Genomic DNA, 18357 nt, shown 5'->3' with positions numbered 1-18357 from the left:
ACATTCAGCCCGTGGGGCAGAGTTTTTAGTTTGGTGGGCGCGCGCAATCGGCAGGCCCGAGAGCGGCTGGGGAACAGACTGCTGCCCACGATCGGCCCCTGACTGCTATTTCACACTGGCCGACCAATTAACGGGCATCCAGCGGGAAGCATGCGCTGAACTGCTCAGCGCTGCCGGGGTGGGGGCAGGAGGAGGGCGATTGCGGACGTCAGTGCGGGCGCCGGTGGGAGCACGGAATGAAAGCTTCCTGAAGGCAGGGAGCTGTCCCAGACAGCTGAAGATTTTAAAAGCAATGAATAAAGATTTTAAAATGCAGAAAAAGATGTCCATGCATCAGGATCAGTCACCTGAACATGTAGATAATGAAAATTCTGCCCAAACATTTTTATTTTTTTATAATTAATAACAGAAACCTCGTCCCGCTCTTGGATGAGGTTTCATCAAAAATGCAAAGTCTGCCTGGCCGATTGGACGGACCATAAAAAACCGGAGTCAATCGGAACTTTAATGGGCTTAATTGGCCTCTTAATTGTTGGTGGGCGCACCTCTGACTTTCGCACATGCCCACCAAACAAAATATCGCGTCAGCGCAGGATGATGTCAGGATGCTCGCTCGATGTCAATAGGCGATATTTTACACTCGAGCGGGTTGGGCATACGCCCGCACACCGAGCTAAAAATTCTGCCCCTGGTCTTCCTTAATCTATTTAATTGGAACAAAAGTTAACTGGAACAGAATCTATTCCTTCATCATCTTATAAGCCCAAATCGCCACAAAATCTATGCTTCTCCTAAGTGTGGAGCCTCAGCACCTCGAGCCTATCTTGATAACCAAGATGCTAAGCCCAGAGAAGGTGCTGAATTATTTTGTGGTGATTTGCTGAGTTTTAGATAATTTTTTTTAGGTGATTTACTCATATATAAAACCTCCAATATCTTCACTGGAATGTTCTCATGCTGAGGAGAAAATATGCAGTGTTACCAATAGCAAGTTTTGTCCTATATGTATAATGTCTGGTGATATTGTCATCCTGAATTGCTCCCTCAAAATAGGAGTTCAAGAGATTTACTCGTGTCGAGCGTGAGATTGAGAGGTACCACTCTCTTGGTGACCACTGAGTCAGATGAGCTGTTTTTCTGATTTAACAAAACCTATTCAGTAATCCATCCAAACTATTCTTTCCAACAACTTTTCCTTTGTCAGATAGAGGGGCTATGCCCTCAGAAAGAAGATCATGAAGAGAATAATTGTGGCCCCTCTGTCCCACAAACTTAATAGATTCCTGCTTATTTGCCATTTGATAACTACAAATAATGTCTGTGGACTGTGGGCAGGCAATGGAATCCATGAATCATTGCTGGGGTTTGAATATGGAGTTGTCTCTCTCACTTCCTCCCGGCATCAGGATCTGATTCTTTTTGAACTCAGCTGAAGAGGGAGATAAATGGGCCAATGAGCTGCACCTGGAATTGCGCTGCTGATGTTTCCAACTTCAACCAGATCCAACCAATCTGAGAGACTGGCCATCAAATGGCCTGACCCATCAAACTCACATAGTCAGGAAAGCAGAAACGAGCTCTGGGTGCACTGCATCCGTCTAATATTTGGGGAAAAGGGTGGAGAGGGAGACAGGAAAATCAGGCATCAAGAATTTCTATTTCTTGTTCTTACCTGTTGTCATCTTCTTTCTGCTTTGCTACATTAGGTTTTATGAAAAGGTTGACCCTGCACTGCATTATCAATTCATTTAGAGGTTTGCTGAAAATATCCTGTGTCCATTTCCAGCTGATGTTTCCTCACCATGCTATTTCCTGTGTTTGAAGTTTTAATTTCATATTTTCAGCACTCCGTTTTTACTTTCCCACCCCACCATATGACACATCTTCCCAGCCTCAAACATCCCCAGTAGAATTTCCATTCCGGTTCTGCACCCCATGTTCTGCCAGTAACACAGGTAGCGCCAGGAGCGGGATTGCTATTCCTGGAAAATTCCATCAGTTTCTTTATACCAACAAACAAAAGGAATCTGGAGCTGCAACATGGACATCAGGTAATAATGGGATTGAGCAAGGCTAGGATGCCTATCACAGCCAAATATCTGGCTAACAGGTCACATGTGAAGAATGATCGCTCGGGTAAGCTATCGCAGGGTGATTGACCCCAAATTCAGTGACAGCCTTCAGAAGAGAAAACTGAAAAAGAGACAAGAGGAACAAATGAGGAGGATTTTTAAAGCATTTTTGAAAATAGCATCCAACATTTTGGTGCTCCTCTTGTCAAAGACTGTAGGAATTCTGACAGAAATATCCACTTAATGTAACTGAAAGATATAAAAAAAATTAGTCCAAAGAAACCTGATCAACATTTAGATAATGAGCTTAAATAATTCTTCATCCATATGGTGAAAATTATTCTCATTCCACTGATGGACATCTCAGTTTACAAGTCACTCAAGACTTCATTATTTTGAAGCAGTACAATTGTTTAGGATGTGTCTATCTTGGTCATTAGGGAACATACGTTTCTCCTCCCCTCCCACCCCTCATAAGCAGGCCTCCATGCCGAGTCAGGGAGAGGAGATGCATGCTGTCTTTCAATCACAAGGATTAGCATCTTTCATAGATACAGGATATACTCTCTCATCACATTCATCAGGGATTAAATACACCAACAAAACCAATGATCATCTCCACAAAACTATGCAAATATTAATTTAAATAAATCTAAAAACACCCTAACACAAACTGTTGTTGTATATACCTTGGCATAGTTGTCGGTGTAATTAGAATTCTAGATAATAAATACATCAAAAGTTCCCATACATTATTTACCCTCATGAAATAATGCAGAAATCCATGTGATACAGGTATTTTAGACTTGGAAAAACCCCATATTTGTCAATAGTTTTGAAGGATATACCCCAATATTTACCTATTTCAATCTGGATTGTAAGAAAGGGGTCTACTTCTCTCAGCGCCATACATCAATTTAAAATACTCCAGACAATTCAGCCAGCCCAAGAAATCTTAGTTTAAAAAAAAGCGGCTTCCATTTTAAGCCAGTCCCTGTTAAGTTGCAGAAGAGAATATTGCATTTGTGGACATTCCAGGGTGTTAACATAATTCCCCAGCGTGACATTTTAATGAATTTGTTGTACAGGTTGATTGGATTTATTCTTCATTCCTGCACAGGGTGTAGAATTAGGTTTCTATTCAACATGGCTTCATGGGTTTGCCTCCATCAGGTGCTTGTCTGAGATCTATTTAACCTGTTCACAGTACTTCAGTATATAGGGAACAGGTTAATTAAACCTCAGGGATTCAGAGAAGGATTTGAATGCATCTTGTCACATACAGAATGGTGCATCAGCATCTTGCTGAAACCTGTAAGGCATATTGACTAGACTGTACTTTAGTGACAAAATGTGATATTAGATATGGTTTACTGACTCCATTACCAATTGCCACTCATTCCACTTGAAAACCAGGCAAGTTTTAAAAATGTTTATATACTTTTGGTCACTAACATGCTTAAACTTTAATGTTTAGATTGGAAAGAAAGACTGAGGAGTTTGTTCACTTGCATGTTTATAATAGAACGTTGATCTGGGGAAAAGATGGAAACCATGTTAATTAATGTTAATTAACCACTTGGGGAAATCTTGCTCGATCCTGGCTAAATTAGTCCCTGTGCTGTGAGAGGCTTGAAATCTTAGCTAATCCTTTATTATATTAAAGAAAGAAAAAAAGATGACATCATTAACATAAAACTGTTGAAAAGCAAATTTGTGTCATTTTTACATGCCACAGGGATGTTACATATTAGTTCATAATTGGAATCTGATTATATATAAAAATACTTTTTAAAAAACAGTGGCATTTGTTAGATCAGATCACGGTGTTACCACAAACCTTAAATGCATTTGTAAAAGAAGCATAATAGAAGTCAGTGTTAATGAGAAAGCTAACTGAGATAGAATTCAAAATTTTAGTTTGGAATTCTGTGCAGAGGCTGAATTCTGAACTTTCAAAATCCCAATAATTATCAGGGCCTACAGTCCCAGAAAGGATTAACCGCACTATTCTACACTCAAAGGAAAGGGATGACAATTGCTCCTGAGAGGTGAGATAATACTGCCTCTCTGTTATGGGTAACGGAAGAAGCAGTTCCCGATCCTTAAAAGACTGCGGGTAAAAATCACTTGCTTTTCGTCTACTAAGATACACAAGAAACATCCAAAACTCAACAATAAATTGGAAACAATTGCATAAATCTAACCCTGAGACGTAAAATTTACTGATTGCCTGATTAGTGTTAAAACTAAGGAAGCATTTTGAATCAGCTGGCTACCTTTACACTAAATGAACAGCTTCCAGATAGAAAAACTGCCCTGAAAACAATTATCAGTAAATATTAAAAGCCAAACTGGGTTAGAGTTGGGATGTGAGTGGAAAGCTATTTCTTGAACACACCATCAGCTATCAGGTATATGTCCTTCTCGAGTAACCCTCCAATCCAGATACTGTTCTAGTCACAGCACCATATACCCTGGCTAATACCAATAACAATACTTTCCATAACTAAAATACAAACAGAACATTCTTAAAATATTCAGCAGGTCTGGTAGTATCTGTGGAGAGAGAAACAGAAGAAGATGAAAGATTTTTCAATGGAACTCTGCCATCAAAATTCTTACCTTAGAACATGACCGTAATTGTGTGTTTTGCTTCTTTGATCCCTTTGAATTCTCTGTGGACCACATAAATCGCCTCCAAAGTCTCCCCTTCACTCTCCAGCTTCACTGAAATGCTGTTCATTATGTTACTCCACTCCTGGGTGCCTGAACATAGCCCTGCAGTGGTTTCAGTTCCCTCATTCACGCTGTTATCTCAAGATTTCACTAAGCTTCTACATTGATCCTCTTTGCCTCCTCAACTTTAGGATGAAGAAAACTTTTGTACGTATGTTGGTGATATCCAGTTTTACTCTCCGATTCCTCTCACTGCGCCATTACCTTTAAGCTGTCAGACTGCTGAGGAAAAGTCACGAGCGTTCCACAACATCTCCAACTGAGCATTGGGATGATCAAAATGTCTTTTTAAAAAAATTCATTCACACGATGTGGGCGTCGCTGGCAAGGCCAGCATTTATTACCCATCCCTAATTTCTCTCGCGAAGGTGGTGATGAGCTGCCTCCTTGAACCACTGCAGTCCATGTGGTGTAGGCACACCCCCAGTGCTGTTAGGGAGGGAGTTCCAGGATTTTGACCCAGCGAAAGTAACATCATCCATCAGAAAAGCACTCACTTGTTGCAGAATCGATCCCCTTCTCTGGCACAAACTTACAATAAGTGAGGATTGACCCGAACCTAACTTTCAAATGCCTCATACTAGTCCAAGCCTATTTGTTTGTGTGCTGCATTGTCTGGCTCTGCACCACTACATTTCCACTGTCCCTGAAACCCTCACCAATCCTATGTAACATTTAAACTCAAATGAACTAATTTTAACTCACCCAAAACCTTTCCATATATAGAGTTAAAATGTAACACACTGGGCCTGATTTTAACAGGAAACACCGTGCAAATGGGGTAGAGGTGGCCTGAAAATGACTCACCCTCCTATATGTGCCGGCACTTCATCAAGCTTCCACTGACTCAAAGGAGTACACGAAAATAACCTGAGCACTCCCTCAATACTGACCCTGTGACAGTGCAGCATTCCCTCAGTACTGACCCTCCGACAGTGCAGTATTCCCTCAGTACTGACCTTCTGATGGTGCAGCACTTCCTCATTGTTGACCCCCGACAGTGCAGCACTCCCTCAGTACTGACCCTCCGACAGTGCAGCATTCTCACTGTACTGACCCTCCGACTGTGCAGCGTTCCCTCAGTACTGACCTTCCGACAGTGCAGTAGTCCCTCAGTACTGACCCTCTGATGGTGCAGCACTTCCTCATTGCTGACCCCCAACAGTGCAGCTTTCCCTCAGTACTGACCCTCCCGACAGTGCAGCACTCCCTCAGTACTGACCCTCTGACAGTGCTGCACTCCCTCGGTACTAACCCCCTGACAGTGCAGCACTTGCTCAGTACTGACCCTCCGACTTGTTATTTTCTGATTATTGTTTCTAAGAAGTTAAAAATGCTGTATTAATACAAGTTGTTGTTATACATTTCTGATACATGGAAACTAGGAGGAGTAGGCCATACATTCCTAGTTACTTGGATACTAGTTATCCCTAGGTACTAGTTAGTTCCTTATTCATATCTGACTATAGCCTGGATTTTACCGCTGTAATGTGTCAGCAAAGATCCAGCAAGCTCAGTGGCGTGGATTTCACCTTTCTCTATGTTAATTCATTCTGGCTTCAGCTGCAGGGGATTTCTGGTGTCCAGCAACAGTGATGTCATAATGCAGGCCATCAGCCAATCACATTGAAGCATTATCACAGACAACAAATCAGAAAATAACAAGTTGGTTTCACATTTCCTTTTATAGTTTTACAGAAAATGAAATAGATTAGGCCTTACACATGGGATTAAGGTGGAAGCTGAAATATCAAAGTTAAAAATTATTTTAAAAGCAAAATACTGCGGATGCTGGAAGTCTGAAACAAAAACAGGAAGTGCTGGAAAAATTCAGCAAGTCTGACAGCATCTGTGGAGAGAGAAACAGAGTTAATGTTTCAAGTCCGTATGACTCTTCAGAGCTGCTCTGTAGAAGGGTCATACGGACTCAAAACGTTAACTTTGTTTCTCTCTCCACAGATGCTGTCAGGCCAGCTGAGTTTTTTCTGTGTTTGTGTTAAAAATTATTTCACCTTTTTAAAATCTATTGAATTTTTATATGGAATGGAGAAATTTGATATTCCCAAATATAAAACATAGTTTTTCAGGGTAAGTGATTTTGTTCAGCAGCAGTTATGAAGTTTGTAAACCATTAAAAAAAAGAGACACCTTATTCAACAAGACAGAGCAGAATATTGCGCTCGTTAGGTGGGCGTGCGCCCAACCGGACTGAGTGTAAAATGACAGGCGATATTGCGGTCGGTCGGCAGGTGTGCATGGGAGTCGAAAGTGTGCCTGCTGACCATTAACAGGCCTATTAAGACCATTAAATTACCAATTGAATTACATTTTTCATTGTCCGTCCAACCTTATGGTTGACAGGCAGGCAAAAAGGCCAAGCAGCTTTTAGATTTTTTTAGGAAACCTCATCCACAGGCAGGTTGAGGTTTCCAACAGCAATTACATTTTTAAAAAAATTTTTAACATTTCATTCATAACATGTCCCTGCTCATGTGAGAGTCACACGGGGGGACATATTTTTTAACATTCTAAAATTTTTTATTTTTCATTTATTAAATCTTCAGCTTCCTGAGGAACAGAGCTTCCATTGCGCACACTCGCCCTCCTCCTGCCCCGGCCCAGGCAGCGCTGAGTGCTGCAAAATGCATTTCATGCTGGGCGGGCCTTAACTGGCTCGCCAGCATGAAATCGCTGTTGGGGCCCGAACGCAGGCAGCAGTCACTTTTGCGGCTGCTCCCACTCGCCCCCGCCGAGGGCAAAAGCCTGACCATAACTTTTTCAAGGGTTCCTACAGCAAGATTAATAGTGCAAGTGGTGGAAGTTCACATCAAAGTTGCCATTTCTAATCTAACTTATCTGGAAGGACTTTAAAAATGCACCCTGGAAAGAAACTATTTTACTTATTGGCAGTGGTGAGGTTTTCCATGTCATTGTTTAATATCCCTTTGCAGGGGAATATACAGACAGGTAACTGCTTTTGGCCAGGAAGCTTTCCTTCCCACTCATTAACTAATGGAAGAATATAAATACAGATAACAATTTCATAACTGTGCAAATTAGCATTTGAAGTTAAAAATGTTTTAGCACTTTTACAAAGTTTAATTGAACAAATTAAAACTTTTCCATGGAAGAATTGATAAAAGACTGAAAAGAATTAATTTAAAACTTTATTAAAAACTGCAAAGCATACCAAATTCATTTTCTTATAGCAAAATGACAAAATAATTTATATCAATAAAATCTTAAACATTCATTATTAAATATACATAAAGCCACCATATAAAGTTTAAGTAAAATTAAAATTGATGATGAAATATTTGTCAATCACACCTTAATTTGATTTATAAATAAATGTAGTATTCACACAATTTAAAAAAAAAACATTTATTGAGCAATTTAGTTTCTTCAGCTCATTGCTATACTCCAAGCAGCAATGAATGAAACAATACATTTTTAAGGTTCATCAGAAAATTACTCAAAGTATTGAATATTTATTGTTGATGCCAAATGTGATAAATAATGTCAGCTGCGATTTGGGAATGTAAGTGATTGTGTTATATAGTTATTGTATAATCTGTATTTTAATAAAAAAAATATGTAGTCTAATAAAAAATGTTTCAATTACTTTTCTGTTTATTTTAATATAATCACATGATGAAATAATATAGAACGTTACAAAACCTATGTGAGTTCTAATGATACAATGGGATTTGGTTCCATTTGTACCTATCAGTCTAGGGTGGAATGAAATAAGGGTATCAGCTTACTTCTTTTGAGAGCAAGGCATATTCTTCAGCTAGTTTCTCTTTTTCTGCTATCTTTTCCAACACCGCTTCCACTAAACGTGAAGCACAAGGAAGCTGCAAAAGTAAAGAGAATGCACTGAAACAACACATTTTGCAACTGCTTAATTTAATCGAATGCAACAGCCTGTCTCAGGATAATAATCAGATAATGACTGAAGAACAAGGCAAGGATACATTATGTACTACCACTGCCATCAACAGTGCTAATGCCCTGTATAACATTAGAAAAAACAAAACACAGGCCAACAGAATTGCATTTTCTGTCCCAATTTAGCCGAGGTTGTAATTACTTCAATCTATACAAACATGTCATCTTTTACAAACTTCCCTAAGGATTTCAGTTCCCAAATATTTGCAGTGAGTCAGTTATTAAAGACAGTAGCTAGCCACCGAGGCATACTTCATTTCTATGGTCAGCTTTTAGTACATTTTAAATGCTGCAACAATATCCCTTTGCAAGTTATCTAAATGCTTTATCTAATTACTTTTTAAAAAATGGTCTCAATTGCATGAACTCTCCAACACTTTCAAGAATTCTACTAAAATTTAATCAAATGAAATAATAGCCACAAGATCATCCTACATTAATTTTACCAGCGGTTAAAATTTGCTAGAACAAATATGAATTCTGTTCCTCAATAACTTTTGCAGAATGGAAGCCCCATTATTCACATTGGGGTCTGCTGCTGACACTTTCGCAGGCTGTGACTCAATACAAGTCACTACATTGATTTATTTCACAATGAGTGAATATGCAAAGCAAACGTTATGATCAGATTCACCTAATTCAGTCACTATAGCTTATCCCTGCATAATGATATAAAGTAAAAGACCATGCTTCGCTACATCAATGTGTCATCTTACTCGAGTTGAATAAAATATCTTCTAACAATGCTCTAATATTTTAAACTTCTTTACCTCAGGGAAGGGTCTCAGAGCATTCCTTTTGACAAGGCATGACATCCTTCATGGAGTGTGGTGTGCATCCTGTTTTATGGACTCAAGGCCAATTTTGGGAATCAACGTCCTGAGTCACAATGGCCAGAAATTGGGCCAGACCATTTTTCACATGTTCCTGAAAGCTGTCTAAAACAGGCATTGGGCATCTCACATATGCAAATGAGGGGTTTAAGCACCTGTTTCAGGACCTTTTTGCTAAATTGGTCAAGGCAGGTGGTGGGTTTACTCCAGTCATGGTTCTTCAGCAACCCAAAAAAAAGGTAAGTTTAAAAAAAAGCATGCAGAGTTAATTCAGGGCTCATTTTATAGTCAGATGCTCTCTCCTAATTTTGGCAACACTTTTATTTTATATTATTTAAAGTTAACTTGCAAAATGCACAACAATTTGGGAAGCCCAGAAGTTAAGTTAGTTGGACCATCGGAACTTCTCTGCAGTGGAGGTGCAACAGTGCCACTACTGGCAGGAGAGTGTAATTACAGCACGAAACGTTTACATAGGAGACTTTCATTATAAATGTGTGCATTAGAATTTATAACAGAGAATGTTGACCACAGGCATAAGATGCATAATATTATTATTTCATTGGTTAGGAATGTAGTTCTGTATATTAGTGTATTAAAGCTCAATGGGTTGTCTCATAATTCTCTACTACTCCTCATTAGCAACTTTACCAAACTTTAAATTTAGGTTTACTAGTGTGTCTTTCATGCGGACTATGAAGGAGGTTCTATAATTAAAAAATGAATAGTGCTTTTCTGAAATCAGAACTGCTTCTAGCATGAGATTAGAACTTCTTAAAAATTTGCCTCAAGTGATGTATCTGCTGATATTTAAAGGATCTCGTGGTTAAAGACAGGCTGCATCTTTTCAAACAGCAAAACATTTCCTTATATAGAAATTCTCAAAATTTCCATTCCTATCAGATCACTCAGGTTGAAACTCACAGTAGCCACAAACTGAAGGCATTTGTGTGGATTTTAACATATTCAAACTTGTGCACCATGTGGCTCAAAATATATTGATTCAACAATAATAGAGAGAATTTCATATTCTGCTTCAACAACTTTAAATCTTCTCTTTCTCGAAGATTTTCCTGAACAATTCCTTCAATGTAACTAGCAGAGCACCAAGGCCTGATGAGATTGTAATGGAAGAGAAAAACAATAAGAAAGTGGGACAACACATGTCCAGAAAAGGAAGACCAATTCCTGAATGTTGTAATCTCATTGAACATTCAATTGGGAAAAGTGTAATGCCAAACCTAATCAATTCTGAACTGAAGTTAAGTTGACTGATATGAATTTTTAGATGAGCATTTACTACATGATCTGCAGGATATGAACAAACAATGTACTGGATTCAAAGTGTTTTCAATAAGGATATGGAATATGGTCCAGGATTCCAATACTTGCTAGATAACCAGAAAATGTTAACTTCTATCTCCAATTGACATAATAAAATTATAGAGACATGGATGTATAATGCACTCACATGGAGCCTGCACATTAAAAAAAAGATGCTTGTTTCTGATGAGATAGCAATATAGGAAGCAGCAGGAAGCCATCGAGCTTGTTCCACCATTCAATTAGCTTGTGGCTGATATGTAACTCAATGCTAATTTATTATCTTTGTTCCATATTCTGTGATACCAAAACTAATAAAAATGTTCATTTCAGTTTGAAAATGTCAATGGACTCCCAGGTCAGAATTTTATCATCCCCCACCGGCTAGTTTTCAGGAGGAGGAGGTGAAATTCTCCAAGTGGCTTTCCTGCCACCCTCCCATCCAGCCCCGATGTGTCCACCATTTTACAGGAGGCAGGTGAGGCCTATGTAGGCCTGCTAGCCCACACCCAATTGGTGCCCTTAAGCGGCCAATACTTCCCGTCCGGCCGCAATTTTCTGGGAGTTCAGGGGCAGGGGAAAGGGTTGGCAGATGATCCTACTCAGGCCTTGGACAGGACAGGAGAGGTGATGCCTCCATCACTGGCCCCTTATCCAGATCCCAAGCTCTGCATCCCCACTCCACGCCCCCACCCCCGCCCTTGCCATCATGACACTTAGCTTCCTCTCTCTTTACTCCTCAGGTCTTTCCTCCCATCTCCACCATGAGACTCCACACCTGGCAGGTCCTGTGAGCTCCAGTACTGAGAATCTGGGACAGCTTGTAGTACCAGCAGTAGCCTTTGCTCCCAGTGCGCTGCTGGGAATACAGAGCTGGCCAATCAGCTGGTCAGCAGCTCTGAGGTGGAATTTTCTCCCAAGTGACACAGAAGTCCCACCTCCAGCCAATTCATGCTCCTCAGAATTAAATGGCTGCAGGGCGGCTGGCGTCAGCAAGGATGCATATGGTGCCAACTTTTCAGATGACGGGGTGGAAGACCCTGCCATCCAAAAAACCTTGCTCCCAGAATCCACAGCCATCTGGAGGAGACAATACCAGATTTCCACAGTCGTTTGATGAAAAAGTGCTTCCCGATTTCACTCCCAAATTTGCTAGCTATAATTTTAAGATTGTGTCACATTGTTCTGGATTCTCCCACCAGTAGTAATAGCCTCTCTGCATCTTCCCTAGCGAATCTTTTCATCATTTTAAAATCCCAATTAAATCACCCCTTCAACCTTCAAAACCTTCCCTATTTTACTCCATAGTAGAAAGAAAAAATTCAACTCTACTAAAGCAAGAAAAATTTCCCATAAATTTTAAAAATAAAGTTCAAAGTCAAATATAATACAAACACTTACATAAATTGATTAGCAGTAAGCTCAGATAACAAGTCAAAATTTTATTTCTCAAATCACCTCCAGAGGGCAATAGTCTTAAGTAAATAACACCAGAAAGCAGCAGTTCCCCATTGTCGACGACAATATGACTAATTCCATGTGACATTCTGTCTTGGGGTTACATTCCATTTCTAATACCCTTCACAACAGCCACTCCTGCTAACGACTTATAGATGGAGAAAGGAATTTCATTAAGTCTCAATGCTCATCATTAACATGACCACAATTGCTATATACCTGCTCACTCTCCCTATATCAGTTCACAAATAACACTCATCAGTTCCTAGTAAAAGGCAGCAGCACAGTGACGAATGATACCACCACCTTGACATGGTCTGTGTCACGAAGCCCAAAAAATAACTAAGAAAAAGTGAATGAAAATAAGTCAATTTTCTATTGGGCATACTGTACATATCTTATTGAACTATTTCTGGTTTAATCATCTTCTTAATGACGCGATTTGCAATAACACTTCATCTTTCAAGTGCTATTCATCCTTAGTTGCCAGATCAATAAAGTATGTTACTGCTGTCTCCAGGGCACATCCACATTACAGTAATTTGCTCTTTGTTCCTGAAAATAATGTGTTAACAAGATTTTTTTCCACACACATTGTGCTATTTATATTTATATTCTTGACGCTGTTTGCAATTATCATTGACTGGTTAAGTAGTACAACAGCTGTAAGAAGGCTATCATATTATTCTGGTTTTCTTTTAATTGATCATGAAAATTATGCAATGCTTGAAAGCGAAATGCCCTGAGGAACATATCTTTGATTTGCTTTTAATTCAAAAAAAGTTGCCTTTCTAATCTGAGTGGATTGCAGTGTGTGTGTGTTTGCATATGTGTGATTGCAGTGTGTGTGTTTGCATGTGTGTGATTGCAGTGTGTGTGTGTTTGCATGTGTGTGTGATTGCAGTGTGTGTGTGTTTGCATGTGTGATTGCAGTGTGTGTGTGTTTGCATGTGTGTGTGATTGCAGTGTGTGTGTGTTTGCAGTTTGTGTGTGATTGCAGTGTGTGTGTGTTTGTGCGTGATTGCAGTGTGTGTGTGTTTGTGCGTGATTGCAGTGTGTGTGTGTGTTTGTGTGTGATAGCAGTGTGTGTGTGTTTGTGTGTAATTGCAATGTGTGTTTGTGTGATTGCAGTGTGTGTGTTTGTGTGTGATTGCAGTGTGTGTGTGATTGTAGTGCGTGTGTGTTTGTATGAGATTGCAGTGTGTGTGTTCATGTGTGTGTGTGATTGCAGTGTGTGTGTGCTTGTGTGTGATTGCAGTGTGTGTGTTTGTGTGTGATTGCAGTGTGTGTGTTTGTGTGTGAGATTGTAGTGTGCGTGTGTTTGTATGAGATTGCAGTGTGTGTGTTTGTGTGTGTATGATTGCAGTGTGTGTGTGTGTTTGTGTGTGATTGCAGTGTGTGTGTGTTTATGTGTGTGTGAATGCAGTGTGTGTGTGTGTTTGTGTGTGATTGCAGTGTGTGTGTGTGTGCTTGCGTGTGATTGCAGTGTGTGTGTTTGTGTGTGATTGCAGTGTGTGTATGTTTGTGTGTGATTGCAGTGTGTGTGTTTATGTGATTGCAGTATGTGTGTGTTTGTGTGTGATTGCAGTGTACGTGTGTTCATGTGCAAAAGGGGTGGGGTGCAGTGTGCACTGGCCGAAATGTGAAAATGCAGTAAATTCACAAGGAGCCTTTTTGCATCATTCCAACATATTCTCTCTATGATCACCTGGCATTATTTGACAAGATTTAATTGCTGTGTAGTTGCCAATAGTGTACCTGAAACATGTTGTATGTGTCCAGAGTAGAAAAGGCACCGAGATCCTGATAGATGGGACTGATGAATTATCCAAGAGCACTTTCCTTAAAGTGACCTCTCTGCAAATTCACAAGGAGGGAAGTGAAACAGGAGTGAGGGAGGGAGAGGGTAATGGGGAGATGCATAGAGAAGGGGGTGGGGAAAGGAAGATGGGACGGAAGCAAGAGGAGGAAGGCAGGGTCACACCCACTGGGTGGGGTTTAGGGGAACCAGTGTCACACCCACTGGGCGGGGGTTGGGGGAACCAGTGTCACGTCCACTGGGTAGGGGTTGGGGGAACCAGTCTCACGCCCACTGGGTGAGGGGGAGAGCAGTATAGAGGAGTATAGAATGTGTAGGGGGGAACTTAAAAAGGAAATTAGGAGAGCAAAAAGAGGGCATGAAAAAACTTTGGCAGGTAAAATAAAGGAAAATCCAGTTATTTTACAAGTACATTAAGAGTAAGAGGGTAACTAGGGAAAGAGTAGGGACCATTAAGGAGCATAGTGGTAATTTGTGTGTGGAGCCGGAAGACGTAGGTAGGGTTCTAAATGAATACTTTGTGTCGGTGTTCACAAGCGAGAAGGACGACGTGGGTATGGAAATCAGGCAACAGGACTGTTATATAATTAAAGAAATAGGCATAGAAAGGGAAGAGGTTCTAAGGGGTCTGGCAGCTTAAATGTAGATAAATCTCCAGACCTGGATGAAATGTATCCCAGGTTGTTGAGTGAGGCAAGGGAGGAGATAGCAGGGCAATAATTTTCAATACCTCTCTGGCCACAGGACTGGAGGACAGCCAATGTTATTCAAGAAAGGAGGAAGGGATAAACCAGGGAACTACAGGCCAGTCAGTCCAACCTCAGTGGTGGGAAAATTATTGGAAGCAATTCTGAGGGACAGAATTAATCTACACTTGGAGAGGCAGGGATTAATCAAGGACAGTCAGCATGGTTTTGTTAAGGGAAGGTCATGTCTGACCAATTTGATTGAATTTTTCGAAGAGGTGACTTGGTGTGTAGATGAGAGAGAAGCATTTGACGTAGTCTACTTGGACTTCAACAAGGCTTTTGATAAGGCCCTGCATGGGAGACTGATAATGAAGGTAAGAGCCCATGGGATCCAAGGCAATTTGGCAAATTGGATCCAGAATTGGCCGAGTGGCAGGAAGCAGAGGGTGATGGTTGAGCGGTGTTTTTGTGACTGGATGCCTTTGTCCAGTGGGGTTCCACAGGGATCGGTGTTGGGTCCCTTGCTGTTTATGGTATATATAAATGATTTAGACTTGAATGTAGGAGGGTTGATCAGTAAGTTTGCGGATGACACAAAAATTGGTGGGGTAGTAAATAGTGAGGAGGATAGCCTTGGATTACAGGAGGATATAGACAGGATGGTCAGATGGGCTGATCAGTGGCAAATGGTATTTCATCCAGATAAGTGTGAGGTGATACACTTGGGCAGGACAAACAAGGCATGGGAATACATGATGAATGATAGGACCCTGGGAAGTACCGAGGATCAGAGGGACCTTGGTGTGCATGTCCACCGGTCCCTTAATGTAGCGGGACAGGTAGATAAGGTGGTTAAGAAGACATTTGGGATACTTGCCTTTATTAGCCGTGGCACAGAATATAAGAGCAGGGAGGTTATGCTGGAACTGTATAAAATGCTGGTTAGGCCACAGCTAGAGTATTGTGTGCAGTTCTGGAATCTGCATTGTATGTGATTGCATTAGAGAGAGTGCAGAGGAGATTTACCAGGATGTTGCCTGGGCTGGAGAGTTTTAGTTACGAGGAGAGATCAGATAGACTGGGATTATTTTCCCTGGAGCAGAGGAGATTGAGGGGCGACATGATTGAGGTGTATAAAATTATGAGGGGCACAGAAAGGGTAGAGAGGGAGGAACTTTTCCTCTTGGTGGAGGGATCAATAACCAGGGGGCATAGATTTAAGGTAAGGGGCAGGAGGTTTAGAGGGGATGTGAGGAAGAATTTTTTCACCCAGAGGATGGTGGGAAACTGGAGCTCACTGTCTGAAAGGGTGGTCAAAGCAGAAACCCTCATAACATTTAAGAAGTATTTGGATGTGCACTTGTGATGCCATGGCATAAAAGTCTATGGGCCTGGTGCTGGAAAATGGGATTAGAATAGTTAGGCACTTGTTTGACTGGCGCAGACTCGATGAGCCAAAGGGCCTTTTTCTGTGCTGTAGATCTCTATGACTCAGTGTCACACCCACTGGGTGGAGGGAAACCAGTGTCTCACCCACTGGGTCAGAGAGGGGCCAGTGTCACACCCACTAATTTGGGGGAGGGGGGTGGTGAACCAGTGTCACACCCACTGGGTGGGGGAGGGGGGAACCAATGTCATACCCACTGATGGGTGGCTGGAGTCAGGGTCATACTCACTGCTCACTAGGGGTGGGCTGGTATTAAGATGTCAATGATGGGAGAGGAAGGTGAGTTATTTACATAGTGCTTCACATAACGTTATCCTTTATCATCTTTTTGATTGCTCGTGGCACCAATTTTATAGTTTTTTTGGTAACAATATTTTGCACTATGCTGTTCTCCAAACAAATAAATATTGGGGTCTCAGTTAAAGTATTCTACAAGGAGAAGGTTCTAGACTTTGGAATTCACTGCCTGGAAGGGAGGTATAGGCAGAAACCCTTATCACATTTAAAAAAAACTTGGATATGCACTTGAGGTGCTCTGATCTATAGGGCCACAGACCGAGAGTTGGAAAGGGGGTTAAGGCTGGAAAGTGGTTTTCAGTTGTCACAGATATGATGGACCAAATAGCCTCCTCCTGTGCTGTAAAGTTTCGATTTTTAACTGGGTCTAAAGGAAATAGATTTTCATCTTGAGCTCCTCCCTTGACTGGCATGGAACAAAAGGCAGTGTCACAATGCCCACTGAGTTTATTTATATTCTACTGGTGCTGAGAAATTTTAATTTTACTGTTAACATTTTCTTCCACAAAGACAGAGTGATTTGGTCAAATGCACATTTGGCTGTATGGCATCGCTAAGCTATGCGTGTGACTTTATGAGAAGGAATATAACACTGATGTTTCAGTTCGGGGTAGATGCCACTTTCACTGGAAGGTTAAAGAATATTTACTCAGTCTCCTGCTCTTTGCCATTCTGAATATTTACTCTGCAGTGTGCTTGCACTACCCACAGTGTTTAAAGAAGCTCCTTTTCTGATCTTGTCTCTTGTTAGGAGGCAAAGCTAAAAGCTGAATTGCTCAACTCCTAAAACACACAATATGTTGAACTCATTTGATGAAGAACCACAAATGACAACAACCAGCTGAGTCAGAAGGGACACAATAGAAACATTCATCACATGCCATGTCCATTGGTGATAATATTTTATTTTTAAACTCTTGCAATAGCATTCAACTTAAAAGGAAAGTGAATTTAGAAAGACCATTTGAGTTGCTTTAGGATATCCTGAAAAATCAGATGAAGCTGCTTTGTGAGGTCACTTTGTCACTTTCTCATGCAAACATTGTAAACAGTGGAGACATCTTTGGATCGCTTTTGGAAGCTATATTTATCCAGCTGGATAATTTAACTTAAAAAAAAACCACGGGCAGAATTTTCACCTTGACAGGCAGGCAGGCCCCAACCCGCTCAAGCGTGAAATGACGTGAGATAACATCAGGCGAGTGTCCTGATGTCAAGGCACAGTCACGCGATAGTTCAGTTGGTGGGTGCGCGCGGGAATCGGCAGTGTGTTCGCTGCCAATTAGAAGGTCTATTAAGACCACTAAAGTATTAATTAATTTAAGTTTTTAGCTGTCCGTCCAACCTTACGGTTGGCGGGCAGGCGAAAAGGTTGCACCTTTTAGGAAGCCTCGTCCATGGGTAGGATGAGATTTTCAACAGCAAATAAAAATAAAATAAAAAATTTTACATCTCATTCATAACATGTCCCTACTCAGGGGACATGTTTTTTAACATATAAAAGTTCTTTTATTTTTGTTTTTCAGAACTCTTCATCTCTCTGGGGCAGCTCTGTACCTCGGGGAGATTTTCCAGCGCGCACCCGCGCGAGGTTTCCTGCTTGCCCTCCCTACACTGGCCCTCCCCACCCTCCATATAGGCAGCACTGCAACGTGTTTCATGCTGGACGGGCCTTAATTGGCAGCATGACCAGCATGAAACCAAGGTCCTGCCCCGATCGAGGGCA

General features: G+C 41.0%; 1 protein-coding gene across 1 annotated transcript in view; it reads right to left on the bottom strand.

The window, feature by feature from the left end:
- Nucleotides 1–7978: 7978 nt before the first annotated feature.
- Nucleotides 7979–18357, bottom strand: part of cntln (centlein, centrosomal protein) — a 391318-nt gene continuing 380939 nt past the window's right edge. Inside the window, exon 27 of the mRNA XM_041185504.1 lies at nt 7979–8671. Within this exon, the coding sequence (XP_041041438.1) occupies nt 8570–8671 (102 nt within the window). The 3' untranslated portion in view covers nt 7979–8569. The remainder of the gene's footprint in view (nt 8672–18357) is intronic.

The sequence above is a fragment of the Carcharodon carcharias genome, chromosome 4 (genome assembly GCF_017639515.1).
Source record: "Carcharodon carcharias isolate sCarCar2 chromosome 4, sCarCar2.pri, whole genome shotgun sequence".
Taxonomy (NCBI): domain Eukaryota; kingdom Metazoa; phylum Chordata; class Chondrichthyes; order Lamniformes; family Lamnidae; genus Carcharodon; species Carcharodon carcharias.
The sequence above is the reverse complement of the archived record's forward strand: the minus strand, read 5'-3'. Positions and strand labels throughout refer to the sequence as shown.